The sequence below is a fragment of the Talaromyces stipitatus genome, genomic scaffold (genome assembly GCF_000003125.1).
Source record: "Talaromyces stipitatus ATCC 10500 scf_1105507295555 genomic scaffold, whole genome shotgun sequence".
NCBI lineage: Eukaryota > Fungi > Ascomycota > Eurotiomycetes > Eurotiales > Trichocomaceae > Talaromyces > Talaromyces stipitatus.
The window spans coordinates 1,699,069-1,713,654 of NW_002990116.1; the positions used below are offsets into that span (position 1 = coordinate 1,699,069).

The following is a 14,586-nucleotide window of genomic DNA, read 5'->3' on the forward strand; positions in this document are numbered from 1 at the left end:
TCCGGCCTGACCGAGACCGCTCGGACATGCTCCGAGATGACGTCTATATCAGTTCGCGATTTGCATTCAATAATGCGAATTGATTCTGATCTGCGTTTTACAAATATTGCATATATCACGCCTAACTAGATAGGTACAGGATCGAGCTTGTTCAACTCGCTTGTAGAGTGGGAAAAATTGAAACGAATGTATATTCTGCTAAACCCAATCCTTATTAGCTCACAGGGTTACGGTTAAAGTGACTTAGTTCAGTAATCTTTTATTACGTAGCCCGTCTCTGTACTCAGAACATAGTTACAAAGTATATCTCATTGGACGCGAGTAAGTCATCTGATTTGAATTTCTCAACGGCTCCAAAGTATGTTATTTTCTCGCTCAATTCGGCGTCAACTCTCGCGACTTCGCCCTTTTGTTTTCCCATTCCGCGACAAAGCTGGTACGTAACACGTGGCGATAACCCTAAGACCCTAAGTCTAGACTTTTTGGGTACCATTTCGCCCAACATTGAATTAGAGAGCTGGCATTCGCTGTCAGTCAAACTGGTGGTTGTGGGACATGAAAGCACTTAGATCGTTCGATCTGTTGCAGTGAAGAATAGTAGTTACCCGTAAAGAGCCCGGGAGTTGGCTTATAAAGTAGTAGATGGCTCCGGTTTTAGGTCGTGATAGGGCTTTATTCGCTACCTAAGTATATTCCTAGTAATCATGGATGCTACGTCCTAGAGTGTGTTGTCATGAAGATACTCTGCAAGTTACGTTCCAGATTTGTGTAAATTTTGTCAAGAAGAAACAAACTTCCGGATTCAGAATATCGTGACAAGAAAGGGGCTAAACTTAGGATTGATAGTCACCAATTTCCGCAGGGAATGACTCTGCTGGTGAATCATGCAGCTTCCACACTTATTTCTCTGCGAGGACTTTCGATCAATGATAGAAACACCGTGCTGGTGGTATTAGAATAACTTTTGGGAGGATGTGCCTCACATCGGCGTAATTGTCAAAAGTCACACCAACAATCGAGGTCACCAGCTTCTCGCCTTGGACTTGCTCCAAGACATGTTGTGGTCCCTGTAAAGTCAGCTCAACCACTTCCTTTTGGCCATCTGTGACCTTTTCGTCCAAGAAGAACGATGAGGCAACATGATTGACCACAGAATAGTTGTTCATGAATGGACCTTTGAAAAGTGAATTTTTTTCCCGGTCATTGACTTTGCTGCTCTACCTGCACATGTCAGGCCCAACCTTGGAATGTCTTCGAAGGTGGAGTCTGCCTTGGTCCTAGCCTCGCCGGGGCAAATTAGGCGAGACGAATTAATAAAAAATTTGCCAGTCGCCACAGTCATGTCTGTCCAAAACAAGACATTTGCAGTCCCTCTGCATAGTCAGTTGATGAAAGGGGAAGTCGCATGAACATACCCGACAATATGCTAGTACGGACGTAGTAGAAAGGTTTTCGACGCCCATAAATTATCAGATTGTGGATGCTCCTCTCCTTCGGGCAAACGCCATTCCGTCCCTAGCCTTTTCAGGATGAGTACCTCCGTACAATACCCCAAATATTTCTGGCCGGAATACAAGCACATTACGATCCGAGAACATAATTTCCCCTATACGAGCCAATCTCTCTGGCTAAATGACCCGCAAGATTTCTTCCTCGGTGTGGGTCGAAGAACCTTTGGCCACTGTGTCGCGTGTGCGACATCTGTAGGCGTTATTCTGTCATTTGTCATTATTGTGGTGATCTCCTTTTTCTTTTTCGAGGAAACTTGAGGGTTCATACTCCGTATACATACAATTATCTTACCTTCAGCTAATTGGCCTTTCAAAACTTCACCAGGTATCAATGATACATGGGAGGTAATATCAGTTCGTTCTCTCCTCGTATTCTGAACTATAATGACCTGATCTGGATCTGGCCCCTGATTAAGTCCTTCCCTTGTCGATTCGGGGGTCGCGTGCCCTCACTTCTTTCTCTGTCCCTTTACCTTTTCTCAATCAATATGTCCTTTTACTTACCTGCTTTCTACTACTGATTGATTCCGACCAACTCACACTCTTTACCAACCAACTCAGTCCGTCATTCATTCGCTCATCTATTCTTGTCTCCCCGGCATGACCGCGCGCACCAATGCCGTCTTCCACCTCGTTGTCTCTAAGCTGCTAGGCCTGAGACACTTGGTCCTAGTCACGGGCTCGCGGTTCACCAACCGCCGCTTCGTCTTCACCTTAGCAGCGCTCGCCATCCTCACCGCCAAACTCATCCATATCTACTCCCACGCCAAGGCCCTCACGACACACGATCTTGTGAAATGGGGATATTCATTCTTTACCCAGGATGTACTCCTGCTGACGATTATCCGCTTCTTGCTCGACTCAAGGCACTTTCCGCCCGCCGGCTCGAGATCCGTACGAACCATAGCGTGCTTCATCTCATCCTTATTCATTGGCTTCGTCACCACTATCAATATCATCAACATCTGCTTCTTCGCTTTTAATGGATCCGAGATCCATTGGCGAAATGTCGGCGTCGCAGGCGATGCCGCTGGCCGCGCTCTTGTACTTTCGGGACTCGTCTCCTCATTGGTTGTCATTGGCGTCCTCGCCCTCTTCTCTTGGTCCTTGCAGGACGTCGTGTTCGCCGCCGTGGGTTTTACTATAGATATTATCACCTGGATTGTGGCATATGCCACACGTGGTCGGTTTTACGGAGTCCAATTCCAGTCGCCCAACGACCAGTATTATCAAATCGCACAGAGCGATATGGAATCTGCCGCCAAGACCGTGGAGGGCCTAGAGCGGAAACCGATCAAATTAACGTGGATCCAGCTTGTGTTGTATATCTTCATTGCTGTGGCTCTACTCGCCCAAATTATCGAGTCCCTCGCTCGACCACACGACCGTTCATTAACCTTTATGTCGTGGACCCCGGCGCTTCTTCCCTTTGTCGACTTTGAGACAACGGCCCTGAACCTGGAAAACATCTATCCACACTATAATTCTGGCATCAACCATGAATGGGATAACCGATCCGCACTGCGCAAGCCAATCCCTCTCCCCTGGCTACCAGATTACCCGTTAGGCGGATTTGAGGACTGGTATGAGGATGGATTGCACTATGACGCGTTAGCAGACCCCTTCAAGATCTCGAACATGGAGGAGGCATTGCTTCCTCAGCTGGGAGATCTCAACGACATGCCGATCCGTCACGTCATGATCGTAGTGCTTGAAAGCACTAGGAAGGACGTCTTCCCTATCAAAGACTCTGGTATAATCGCGAAACGCCTGAGAGATTCCTGGGACGACAATAAGCTGCCCGAGGATGTAGCGGAGCGCCTCAAGACATTAACCCCAGTTGCGAGATTCCTCACTGGCGACTATGACAACCACTTTGACCATACCGCCGGGGAGGAGCAGAAGAAGCGGGGAGGCATAAACTTCAACGACGCGTACACGGCCTCGACGCTCACATTGAAGAGCCTCACGGCGTCGCTATGCGGCGTCAGTCCCATGGTCGCCGATTTTAACGTCGAGTACAAACACCACGTCTACCAGCCTTGCCTTCCGCACATATTGGGTGCACTCAATACGCTCGCGCGCAAAGACCAGGGCAGGTACGAGTTTGGCGGGTACAAGTGGGCGTCGACGTTCATGCAGTCTGTGACGCTATCGTACGACCACTTCGGCGCCCTCATGGAAAAGATAGGGTTCCCAAGTGAGGGGCTCATCGACAAGGAATATCTGACCAAGAAGACGGCCAAGTTCGGCAAGGTTGACCTCCCAGACATCAACTACTTCGGGTTCGAAGAGACACCACTCGAAGATTATATCCGCGATGAGTTCGAAAAGGCCAAGAAGAATGATGGTCGCGTGTTTCTGACCCATATTACGAGCACGACCCACCATCCATACAATATGCCCAAGAACGAAACGTACGTGCCGCTAGGCAAGGGCCTGAGCGATTTATCGCACTATATCAATGCCGTTGGGTATGACGATCGCTGGCTCGGCAGGATACTAGACACCCTGGACGATCTGAATGTGGCCAACGAGACCCTTCTGATATTCGTGGGAGACCACGGCTTGTCGATCCCCGAGAACGATATCCTGGCCTCGTATTATAATCCGCATATCGCCAACAACCATGTCCCACTAGTCTTGTCCCATCCCAAGCTGCCACCCATTACCATCGACGACGCCGTCTCGACGCAGCAGATCCTCCCGACGATCCTAGACCTTCTCATCGAGACAGGCTCACTCTCCGAGTCTGCCGCCAACGCCGCAAGGGACCTCCTGGTCAACTACGAAGGACAGTCCCTCCTCCGTCCTGTGCGCAAGGCATTGTCGAAGACCGGGATCGATGGGGAGGTGGCGAATTGGCAGTTCACTAACATCAACCCCGGAAGCACTATGCTGGATGTGCGTGACGCACGGTTCAAGTCCTGGCGGATAGTGGTCCCTCTGGTAGGCAATCAGGAGTGGCAATTTCTCGACACGGAGCGACCAGATGTTAAAGCCGTGGTGGGATTCGAGTTTAGCGAATTTCAGCAAAATATCGAGGAGTCATATGGGCAGGACCCGGCGCGGTGGGTTGAGGAGGCGGCGTTTGTAGCGCGGTGGTTTGTGAACGAAAACAGCAAGCGATGGCGTTATAGTCTTTATGAACCTTGAAGTATTGTATATATATATATATGTGGGTGTGTGGTGGATTGTACAGTCGCTTCAGAAAGCGGGAAAGTCAGTTTATATACTTTAGAATGTCCGCGCAAGGCATTACGTTGCTCAACTATTGGAAATCAGACTAGTTAGCCCAAAAAGGAAAGGTGTCATGCTGACTACAGCTTTACGTTAGCTTATCTTAGGGTTAAGGTTACCCCTTTTTGGAGTTTCTCTACAATCACTTCGTCTGCAATTCCAGCACGAGAAAGAGAACAGACCAGTTCATATCCATAACATATACAACCCAGTTGAATGTCAAGAGGAGAACCAACTGAGCATGCTGCCGGATCTCCGAAACACATTCGTAAAAAGTGATCTACCTAGGTACCGGATTTCCTTTGACGCCTCTCGACTTTCCCCTTCCGTTTTAGTGCTCACACTCTCGCCGCTTTTACTAACTGAGTAGAACTGAGCACATCCTGACCACGCTGACCAGATCAGTGAGCTGAAGCTGAGCGCTCTGGTTCACTCACTAAGCCAATGAGCTACTTGACTCCCATAGCGACTTCACTTCTAAAAGGTCTATACATAGTATATGGCTGACTAGATCTTGACGCTAAACCCGATTAGGAAAGATATTCTAACAATGTGTTGGACTGTACGTAACAATCTCTAACGGTATATCTCAACGTATCAAATTATGTATGCACAAGATGTGGAATCCTTGATCCTTGTTGCCATTCTTCTTGTCTCTAAGTACAGTGAAAGTGGAATATATCTTTTACCCCCTATTCGGTGGATCAGTGTGTGGCTCGCTCTTATCGGCTGACATATCTCATCTCTCTGATTGGCTGAATCAGCTTAGCTAATCCAACACAATGCTCTGTCCCCGATTGGGTTTAGCGTACGTCGGTAATCGCTTTGATAGGAACTCCACACCTGACCAGAGAGAAGAAAAGCAATACACAGAGAATTCAACGCATCGAATCAACTCCTTATCAATACTTACAAGCAACTGATCATTAATCACTATTACTGGATGATATCAATCCTCTGAGTCTATACGGTCCATTCACCGATTTCTTCATAATAACAACACCAAGGACCTTCTCATCACAACTACTTGTGAATCCATTGGTGGACTTCCTTACAATTATCTATATCAAATAGTTAGAGGTTCAATTTCCTCACCCCCCTCTACTACCTAGCTTCTAGGAGTACGGCCTTTGACGCGTCTTGGCGCGTCCGGCAACATCATGGCGCGTAAAGGCCCTGGTACAGGTGGCCCTCTACAGACAGCCCTACTGGAATCTACGTCTGCAGCCACTACAAGAGCTGCTGACGGCCAGAAGATCTTCACCCTATAGCTGCATTCCTTGATAAACACCGCAGTCAAACCACTGGCCTCGCTCCTCACCTACTGAGAGCCCTCACTACTCTAAGCGATGACCTTTCCTCAGTAGCCTAACGACACTTCAACGCCTATATTAGTGGCATCCCGCTGACCTCCTTTCCCTCTGCCCTCTCCTCTTCCCTCTCCGCTACCTCTAATCCCTTACCCCCTACACCCCCTCCCTCTCGTCCCCCTTCAGGCCTTAATCAGTCATCTTATGCGACTGCCTCCCAACAGACCCCTATGATACAACATGGTATACGGAATTTTCCTGATTATGGCTGAGAAAGAGCGAAATAGAATGAAGGTCATAGGGCTAGTGATTATTGTCACTGCCACATCTATATATTATTTATTCATATCGTTTGTTTGTAGTACTATAGCAATATCTGGAAAGCATCTTCAGGAATCCTGAAGTACCACGATGCGAAGAAAAATTTGGACATGGAAAAATAATAACAATAATAATACCCACTCTTATTGAACTCGAGCATAGGAAAGTCTCATTCCCTGCCCTTGACCTTGTTCATAATCCACATATGCAACACCTTAGCAATGTCGTCGCTGTTCTTTTCCATAAACTGCAAATGCGCATTGCCATGGATCCCAGCCTTGCCCAGATCAAGATGCTCAGCGGCAACACCGGCCTGCTTGAGGAACTTAATAAAGCAATAATCATACTGAGCATGGTATGAGGCTTCGCCCGTATCAATCAAAATGGGGACCTTGGCCAGGTTGGACAATTTAGCCGCCGGTTCCTGTTGGATGATGCATGGGAGCAAGTCGGGAGAATCGGCGGGCAAAGTCATCATTGTGAGTGGAGCGGTCAGGTTGGTGGGTGCCGGCTCATATGTCAATGGGATAGATGTTAGACCCCAAGGTCGGCTGAAATCAGAGGAGAAGATGACTTCTTGGAACGGTGGGCCTTTGGGCTCGATCTGAATTAGAGCCTTGACGAGATTGGGGCGGCTGTCTGCCCAAGCCCAGCCATAGAGCCCGCCCTGAGAATGTGTAATCACCACTGCGGGACCAATTCTGTCGAGAAGCGCCTCGCCGGCGGCTTTCATTGTTATCTCTTGCTCTGAACTGTTGGATATAGATTGCACGTTGGACATGTAATATGCGTCAAATACTGGATCGCCCAGCTCGCCAGTCTGTTGTTAAAGAGGTTAGTTGATTCCTTCTTTTTTTTCTCCTTGCTTGATTCTCAGCTGATTGGAATACTTACTCCAGGCCATTGGGTGTGTAGCGTTGCCTGGGGCCACAAAGGGTACTTTTGTACAGCCGTAAACCGCTGAGCGATGAACTCGGCAGAGAAAACTGTTTGAGTGAAGCCATCGCTAGGCAGTAAAGGAGACCGTGCAGTCATCGTACGGTCGACGATGTACACCTCGTAACCATGGGTGAGAAACCACGAAGCCCATCCTCTACCGCCATCAGGCTTGTTGAGAAAGTTCTATTCCAACCGTGAGCATGTTTTCAAGCACAATGGGAACAGAAGAGAAACCAGTACGTACAGTCCCAGCTTGGCCGCCACCATGGAGAAAGACGACAGGATAAGGCTGATTACTACCGTTTGTGGGCGATAACTTCTCAACGTACATTTGATCCTTGAACAGATGGCCCGAGGCGGTCTGGATGTACTCACCCCCCACATAGAAGTACTCCCGTACGTGGGGAGCTTCTATGCAAGAAGCAGCACCCTGGACAGGGTCTAGAAACAGGGTGCAAGCGACTCCTGCAGCTGCCCACGCGTAGCGGAGAAGCTGCATGCTGGTGCAGGGCAACAAAAAGCAAATAAAAAAATTTTGAAACACAAAAGGAACGAGTAGAATGTGACGGAGTGCTGGTAGCTGTTTGAGACCGCAACAGAGAAGAATAAATATCTCTTTCCGGGGAACTAATAGGGGGTAGATACTGGGGTTGGTGGGTCGTATCAATGCCTAGAAGTGGATGGCGGCATTTCCTGATCTCATCTACTTCGAAGTCCCTCGTACTATGGTGCAAGCCTTAAACCAGTAGATAGGAAATTGGAGTCTTGGCTGCAGGATTAGTCTGTCTGCATTATACTAAATAGGTATTAATGGCAGGTAAGTTCCGATCTTCCATATTGTGTGGTTCAATTAATGTGTAGTTCCTCGCTCGAGATGGACGGCCCCCGTACCATGTTTGATATGTCTTAAGAGAGTGACTTTTGAGGCAAAGGAATTGATATAAGGAGAGTCTAAGAGTTTGACAGAATATTGCTTGATTTCATAATGTGAATTAAGTCGTGGTATCTATGATAAAGGCGCTGAGAAAGGGTACACTTAGAAAAGAGGGCTTTGATTGTTAGCGTGGAACAACGAGTTTTTTTTCCTTCTTAGTAATATTCCTAGAAAGCAATCGAATTTAGTTTCGAGAATCTTGGCAAAGTCTAATAATCTCAGACATACGGCCTTCGTAAAGGAGACCGAAAGAGCTACGAATATCTTATATTGGGATTTTTGTAGATGTCGGTGGAACAATCAAGCATTTATCATAATTTTCAGGGTAACTTCAGTTTGTCCTATTTTTAGTTCCTGGAACCCTCACTCAACCATCGAACTTCTATCTTTTCAATTGAACACATCTCGATTGACTTACGGAAGAAGCGGCAGGTGGAAAGTTTGACCAGATAATTAGGCTCTTGGCTTTTAAGTAAACAAGCCATGCGTGCCCTGAACACAAAAGAATAATAACCAGCAGCTGGCAGAACCGGGGCCAGACGTGATTCCACTATTAGAAATGGTCGTGCAGGAGATTGAGAGTCAATGCACCATCAAATGCAACCTTCTGCCAAGGGATCCTCTGGATATTGCTACTTAACCCAAGGTAGTCACTCAAATGACTAGAATGAAGATGACCTCTCACCAAAAGCGATTGCTGCAGGTGTAACCTTTATCATCTGGGTCTCGATATGGATTTGAAGGGTGATACAGAGGAAACGCTCATCCTCGTGGGCGTCTTCGGTGTTTTGACAATCGGCTTAATGGCTCTGCGCCTCTTTATGCGCAAGTTCCGACAGCAGGCGTTCACTCTGAGTGACTATCTCACCATGGTATGCGTCGTCTTTATCTTTGCTCGGTCCGCATTTACCACTGTCGTCTTACTCTGGGGAAATAACAACATGAAAAGACCGAACCCAGGTCTGAGCTCTACTGAGATTCATCGTCGGGAGATCGGCAGTAAATTGACACTGGTCAATCGAGCCGTATACAACACATAGTAGGCAGAATCTTATACTCATTTGGGAGGGGACCTGGGTATTGACCTTTCTCCCAGTCTTTGGATCCAGAAAGCTGTTGTCTTGCTCCTGTGCGAGCGCATATTGGCTGGTCTTCCATGGCCAGAGAGAATAGTAAAGTTCTATTGGGCCGTACTGTTTGGCAGTCTAGTGGCAGTCCAAGTGACTACCTTTGCAGAATGCAAGCCTTTCCGTCTCTACTGGCAGGTTATGCCCGATCCAGGTGCGTGAGTGAAACAAAACTCCTCCGAGAAGGGAGAATTAGGTTGACTAATTTTACCTTTTACCGGTATAGGAACCTGTATCAAAGCAAATGTTCAACTCATTACCCTAGTCTCCCTGAACATTACCACTGATGCAATGCTGATTCTGCTGCCCATGCCGTGGCTGCTTAGGATTAAGCGATCTTGGCTCCAGTGAGTATCTAGCAACCATTTGCGTGTCTTGCCCGGTATTAGACATGCTGGTTCAGCTGGCCCAAAACTAACTGAACTGTGGTAGACGTCTTCAATTGGTCGGGCTCTTTTCTATCGGTTTTTTACTTATTGCCATCGCCATCGTCCGTCTTCCTTACTATGCTGAGAGCACGGCGCAGGTCAATCGGAATACCTGGGGCTCCGTCGAGCAATTTTTCGCCGCCTTTGTCGCCAATGTACCCACATTATTCACCTTGAGACGGAAGAAAGAAGATAACACCACGATCCCAAGCTACCCATCGGCCCTGGCATCAGGGGGGCGGTCAACGAGGTCGGGGTTTCGACAATTTGATGACACTATCTTGGTCACAGATAGCATACAATTGGAGTATTCAAGTCAGGAGAGAGATCGAAAACCGGACAGCAAGTTTCCTAGGCAAACAAGTGATGAAAATCTCATTCGAAATGACAACGACCTTGGTGGCTGGAAAAAAAGTGGATGATTCAGAAGGCCAGGCGCTGATTGTCACCGATTGTTGCATTCACAGTCGTGCCAAATTCAGCATGTAGCTGGTATACATACGAAGTATGGTGTCAAATGCTGGAAAGCAATAACCAGTTCAGTGCTTCTTTATCCCCGTCTCTGTATAACACAGATCAGATGGACGCACAACTTCGACGGTCGTACCTGACGGACTTCACCATTAGGAACATCCGCATTAGATATAGATACAACGCAAAGACACAACGACCTCGAAAATTGGCAGATGATAGAATTACCATTTCTGAATAAAATCCCCAAATTTAAAAAGAAAATATCTGTTCCTTATTCAATTATTCAATGTTGAAAATGCCGGCTTTGACTTGATTTCAAGTCACGGCTGCTTAGTCAGGTCTCTGCCAAAACTAACGTACTACACGGGTCATTGGGCCACCTGCAGATTCACATATAAACCATATCTAAAAGTTGAATATGGCTTATAATATAGATATTAATATATATCTACATTTAGGAACTCTAAAAATATTAAGAACCCCTCTGTCATGAAATTTACATTAATAACTAGGATAGTTTCTAATATCTCAAGACTTATAGAAGAGGCGCACTTCCAAATTGATATTTCTGATGGGGATTCATATAGGAATCATTCGTCAAGTCTAAGATATGGCTTATATATAAATCTGTTGAGAAGTCAAGGTGTTGAAGAAGGCCATTTTGTATGGGACTTGCAGGTGGCCCAATGATCCGTGTAGTACGTTAGTTAAACCAAATTAGTAAATTAGGGTTACCGAAGAGCTCTAAGCTGGTTATAGACTAGCAAAAGGACCCAGCCTCACTAATTTTACGTGGTTCATTTAACTTCACCGAGTAGTCTATCGTTCGTACTATATAATTACTTGTCGTTAACGATACTCAGATACAGCGCCTTTTGAATCTTTATTCATTGATTTCCCGCGGACAAGTTGCTCTCTCCCTTGAATATCAGGCCCGGTACTACTCGCGAACCACGAACGTGAAGATCAGCCCCGAATTAATTGCATGCTACTAAAAGCGCTGACTCGCCTCTCAGACCCCGATTACGTTAGTTCAGTCAAATTCATATAACTACCTAGACGCAACTAAAAAGAGCCAAATCCCGTATCATCTGACACTTCAAGCATGGAATCACACATCTCTCTTCACATCCGTAACCTCTACATGCGCAGCATCGACATCTTTCTTCTCATCAGGGCCCTCATAAATCTGCTTCGCGGCCGCATTTGCGACTTCATTCGCTTTTTCTTTTCCTTCGAATACTGTTTTTTCATCAGCCATCCCGTTATTCACATATCGGAAAGGGGGGGGGGGGGGGAAGGGGGGAACTCACGGAATGAAAGCTCTTCCAAAGTCCTCCCTGCTGTTTCCGGGAAAAAGAAGTAAATGAAAATAATCTCAAATACCAGCCAGCAGCAATACACTAGCAGCCATTTCCAGGTAATGCGTGCCAGTCCGATTGGGTTCACATAAGTCGCAAAGAAACTTGCGCCGCGGCCGTAGAATTGAAACCATGCGATACCGCGGGAACGGCTGAAGTAGGGAAATATTTCAATGAGGTATGCTGATCAGAGTTGTCAGCTATGTCCATATCTTTGAGAGGAGGATGCGTACTGTAGGTTAGAGCATTATACCCAATGTTATAAGCCGGTGAATAGGCAAAAATGAAGAAAATCGTTAGTATGGCAGCAGCATGGCTCTTTGTATCCATGAACCTCTCCATAGAAATCGTCCACGCTACGTAGACGGCTAATAAACTACAAGCACACAAGAGGTAGGTTGGTCTTCGTTTGAATCGTGGTGCCAACAGGGCAGCTGTTGTTCCGGTGACTAGACCCCAGCAGGCGATGCCGATGTTGATTTTGGATTTGGTCACGCTGTCTGTGACGCCAATGAGATTGAGTAAGTCGCTCAAGTAGTACCTATTCCCACCAAATTTGATTAGCATTTACTTCTCATTTTCTGTTGTAGAGTTAACTTACGAAATCAAAGTATTCCCACTCCATTGAGTAAACAGTCCCAAAAAGGCCGTAATGAACAACCTCCTCCGCATCCCAGCTGTCTTGAACACATCCAACCAACTCTGCTTGGAATCTTCCATCTCGAGTTTGATCGATTTTTCTATCTGTGCCAGTTCAGCTTTGACGAAGAGAGAGTTGGCGTCACCCTCAGCGTGGTATTTGACTAGGATTGCCTGAGCTTCATCGTAGCGATCTTTGCTAATGAGATATCGGGGGCTTTCGGGCAGGAAGCTTTTTTGTTTCTGTCAGCGTTCACTCCTTCCAAGGGGATTCGAATGGGGTAAACTGACAAGATAGTAGCAATCTGAATCATGGCCGGTGCAATCTGCAGTAATGAAGGAATCCTCCACGCCCAGTTACCGGCGATAGTCACGGTCCCTAGTCCGACTGAGGCTGCAATGATTTGGCCGATGAAATAGGATGAATTGAAAAGAGAAGTTAGGATAGGCCGTTCTTTGGGATAGCCCAGTTCACCGATCAATGCGGAGCCTGCTACGATGCAGTAGGGGATACCGAAGCCAAGGAGAAGACGGGCGACGATATACATTGCCACTGTGATATCCACTTATGATTAGTTATGCAAGGATGACAAGGAGAAGTGTATACATACCACCATTGGAAAATCCCTGAATCAAAGCACCGATTAAACTAATCATCGATCCAAAAAAGATAGTCCATCGTCTTCCAAATCGCTGATTTACCCAGGGAATGAATGGCAAGGCACAGATCGCTCCGAGCGAATATGCGGCACCAAGAAATCCTTTCAATGCAGGGTCAATCGCATATTCGGGGATTCCCTGTTTGATCTTGCCGGTTGGTGAGCCAAAGTCTAAGCAATCATCGGTCAGTACATTCCATTTTGATAGAAGGAAAACGGAGCCGTACACTTATTCCACGAGGGTACGATCTGTACCGTATTAATAATCTGCGAATCAAATCCAGACGTAATCTCAATGCCCATCGATGCAGGAAATAGAATCAAATACAGGGTGCGAAGGTTCCGCTTGCGGTACCATGGGGTACGATCGTCTTCGAGGAGACGAGCAAGCATGGGGTCAGAGACATCTTCTTGACGTTGTTTGCCAATGGCAACCATTTTAGTTTTTTGTCACGGATGAAGGTCGATATGTTTCAAGTCAAGTTGGATGATGTTTGAGACCGGGCAGGCTGGATCAGTGGGAAGCAGATCCCATTTATAAGATGGAGGCTATGATGTTCAACTATAGAAACACGTTGCTATAGTTTTTGGTGGCTGAAAATGTTCTCTCATTCTTTCATGCTTTTTAACTGACAACTTAGCTAATGGATCGTGCCTCCTGATACAACTTCAAAGTCATGTAGGTTGACAATCACTGTTTAGAGACGGATGGTTATTGCCAAGCCATTTGCTAAACGATAGATTAGCCAGTCAACGAACGGTTAATGGAATTTGAAGGCGACATCAGATTTAACCAGATCAAGGTTCAGATGACCCTTGCGTTTGTTCTTTTGCCGTGTCTTAAGCTGTATCGCGTGGAAGAAACTGTTCTCCAGATCAACCCCACGCCGAGTCAATGCTCAGATGGTGAATAATGCCGGGGGTGGCTTGACCGCCAAGAGGCTTTTGGTTACGCAATTTCCCCTTTTGGTAGAAGCTCAATTCACGTAAACTACCAGATATAGAGTCTCTATGCTACGATCCGGCATACAAAGATGCTATTTCGAGTATTTAGATTGACAGGTTGAACTTATCTGCGCAAATAGAGTGAAGAAGAGAGGAGAGTATACCAAAAGTAGTATTTCCATACGACTTCCGCAGAATGTTGCCAAGAATTAGGGCTTTTTGGAGAATCCTATCCCGCACGTAACCTCGGGGAGACTCCCCGGTCACCGCAGATTCTGAGGGTCATCCATTCACCCAAGAAACCTTGAATAAATCCATCTATTAGAGAACCATGTTTCAAACGTAACCCGCTTATTTCAGAGCGGAGCCTAATCGGCTCACTTGGTTCGCTCGATCGCGGATTTGGAACTTGTCAGTCATCCGTTCTGCTTTACTCAGGAGAAGAGTGTCGGGGAGACTCCCCGAACTACTCTCTCTGGGGCTATTAGGAGAAGCTAAACTTTTCCTCGTCTTTCGTCCGCAACATGTGAACAATGCTCCCGAAACTTAAGAGGCATGTCGATGCAGAGACGGAGTCACCAATTGATTATTCCCTGCCAAAAAAAACATCGAGTTATTCACTCTCAAGGAATTGCGAACATTGAGTTACAACACCGATAGCTGGTATGCCGCATATGGTCCAAGGATATAAACTGTGC

The 14,586-nt window shown here is 46.7% G+C and overlaps 5 protein-coding genes across 5 annotated transcripts, besides 1 other annotated feature; 2 read left to right on the forward strand and 3 right to left on the reverse strand.

Moving 5' to 3' along the window:
• Nucleotides 1-375: 375 nt before the first annotated feature.
• On the reverse strand, nt 376-1,166 carry TSTA_117320 (uncharacterized protein; the record flags this gene model as incomplete). Its single annotated transcript, XM_002481894.1, has 2 exons — nt 376-459; nt 984-1,166. 2 exons carry the CDS (start codon nt 1,164-1,166, stop codon nt 376-378), a joined length of 267 nt encoding a protein of 88 aa, XP_002481939.1.
• Nucleotides 1,167-1,632: 466 nt separating this feature from the next.
• On the forward strand, nt 1,633-4,808 carry TSTA_117330 (sulfatase domain protein; the record flags this gene model as incomplete). The annotated part of the gene is made up of 2 exons (XM_002481895.1): nt 1,633-1,692; nt 2,073-4,808. The coding sequence occupies 2 exons, from the start codon at nt 1,633-1,635 to the stop codon at nt 4,665-4,667; spliced, it is 2,655 nt and encodes an 884-aa protein (XP_002481940.1). The 3' UTR covers nt 4,668-4,808.
• Nucleotides 4,809-6,163: 1,355 nt separating this feature from the next.
• Nucleotides 6,164-6,245: a sequence feature (CT-rich).
• Nucleotides 6,246-6,347: 102 nt separating this feature from the next.
• On the reverse strand, nt 6,348-7,913 carry TSTA_117340 (uncharacterized protein). The gene is made up of 3 exons (XM_002481896.1): nt 7,566-7,913; nt 7,277-7,504; nt 6,348-7,202 (listed from the first exon to the last, which is right to left on the reverse strand). The coding sequence occupies exons 1-3, from the start codon at nt 7,818-7,820 to the stop codon at nt 6,552-6,554; spliced, it is 1,134 nt and encodes a 377-aa protein (XP_002481941.1). The 5' UTR covers nt 7,821-7,913; the 3' UTR covers nt 6,348-6,551.
• Nucleotides 7,914-8,938: 1,025 nt separating this feature from the next.
• TSTA_117350 (uncharacterized protein) lies at nt 8,939-10,561 on the forward strand. Its single transcript, XM_002481897.1, has 4 exons — nt 8,939-9,294; nt 9,352-9,536; nt 9,609-9,729; nt 9,815-10,561. Exons 1-4 carry the CDS (start codon nt 8,987-8,989, stop codon nt 10,230-10,232), a joined length of 1,032 nt encoding a protein of 343 aa, XP_002481942.1. The 5' UTR covers nt 8,939-8,986; the 3' UTR covers nt 10,233-10,561.
• Nucleotides 10,562-11,229: 668 nt separating this feature from the next.
• On the reverse strand, nt 11,230-13,381 carry TSTA_117360 (MFS sugar transporter, putative; the record flags this gene model as incomplete). The annotated part of the gene is made up of 7 exons (XM_002481898.1): nt 11,230-11,526; nt 11,598-11,828; nt 11,879-12,186; nt 12,247-12,516; nt 12,576-12,837; nt 12,896-13,114; nt 13,171-13,381. 7 exons carry the CDS (start codon nt 13,379-13,381, stop codon nt 11,396-11,398), a joined length of 1,632 nt encoding a protein of 543 aa, XP_002481943.1. The 3' UTR covers nt 11,230-11,395.
• Between the last annotated feature and the right edge of the window lie 1,205 nt (nt 13,382-14,586).

Bases quoted from the DNA above. Each gene is read 5' to 3' on its own strand.
- TSTA_117340 (XM_002481896.1), bottom strand. From the start codon at position 7,820: ATGCAGCTTCTCCGCTACGCGTGGGCAGCTGCAGGAGTCGCTTGCACC. The intron at 7,505-7,565 runs GTACGTACTGGT...CGGTTGGAATAG, and splicing joins GTGGCGGCCAAGCTGGGACT to AACTTTCTCAACAAGCCTGA. The intron at 7,203-7,276 runs GTAAGTATTCCA...CTTTAACAACAG, and splicing joins TACACACCCAATGGCCTGGA to ACTGGCGAGCTGGGCGATCC.
- TSTA_117350 (XM_002481897.1), top strand. From the start codon at position 8,987: ATGGATTTGAAGGGTGATACAGAGGAAACGCTCATCCTCGTGGGCGTC. The intron at 9,537-9,608 runs GTGCGTGAGTGA...TTACCGGTATAG, and splicing joins GCAGGTTATGCCCGATCCAG to GAACCTGTATCAAAGCAAAT. The intron at 9,730-9,814 runs GTGAGTATCTAG...GAACTGTGGTAG, and splicing joins ATTAAGCGATCTTGGCTCCA to ACGTCTTCAATTGGTCGGGC.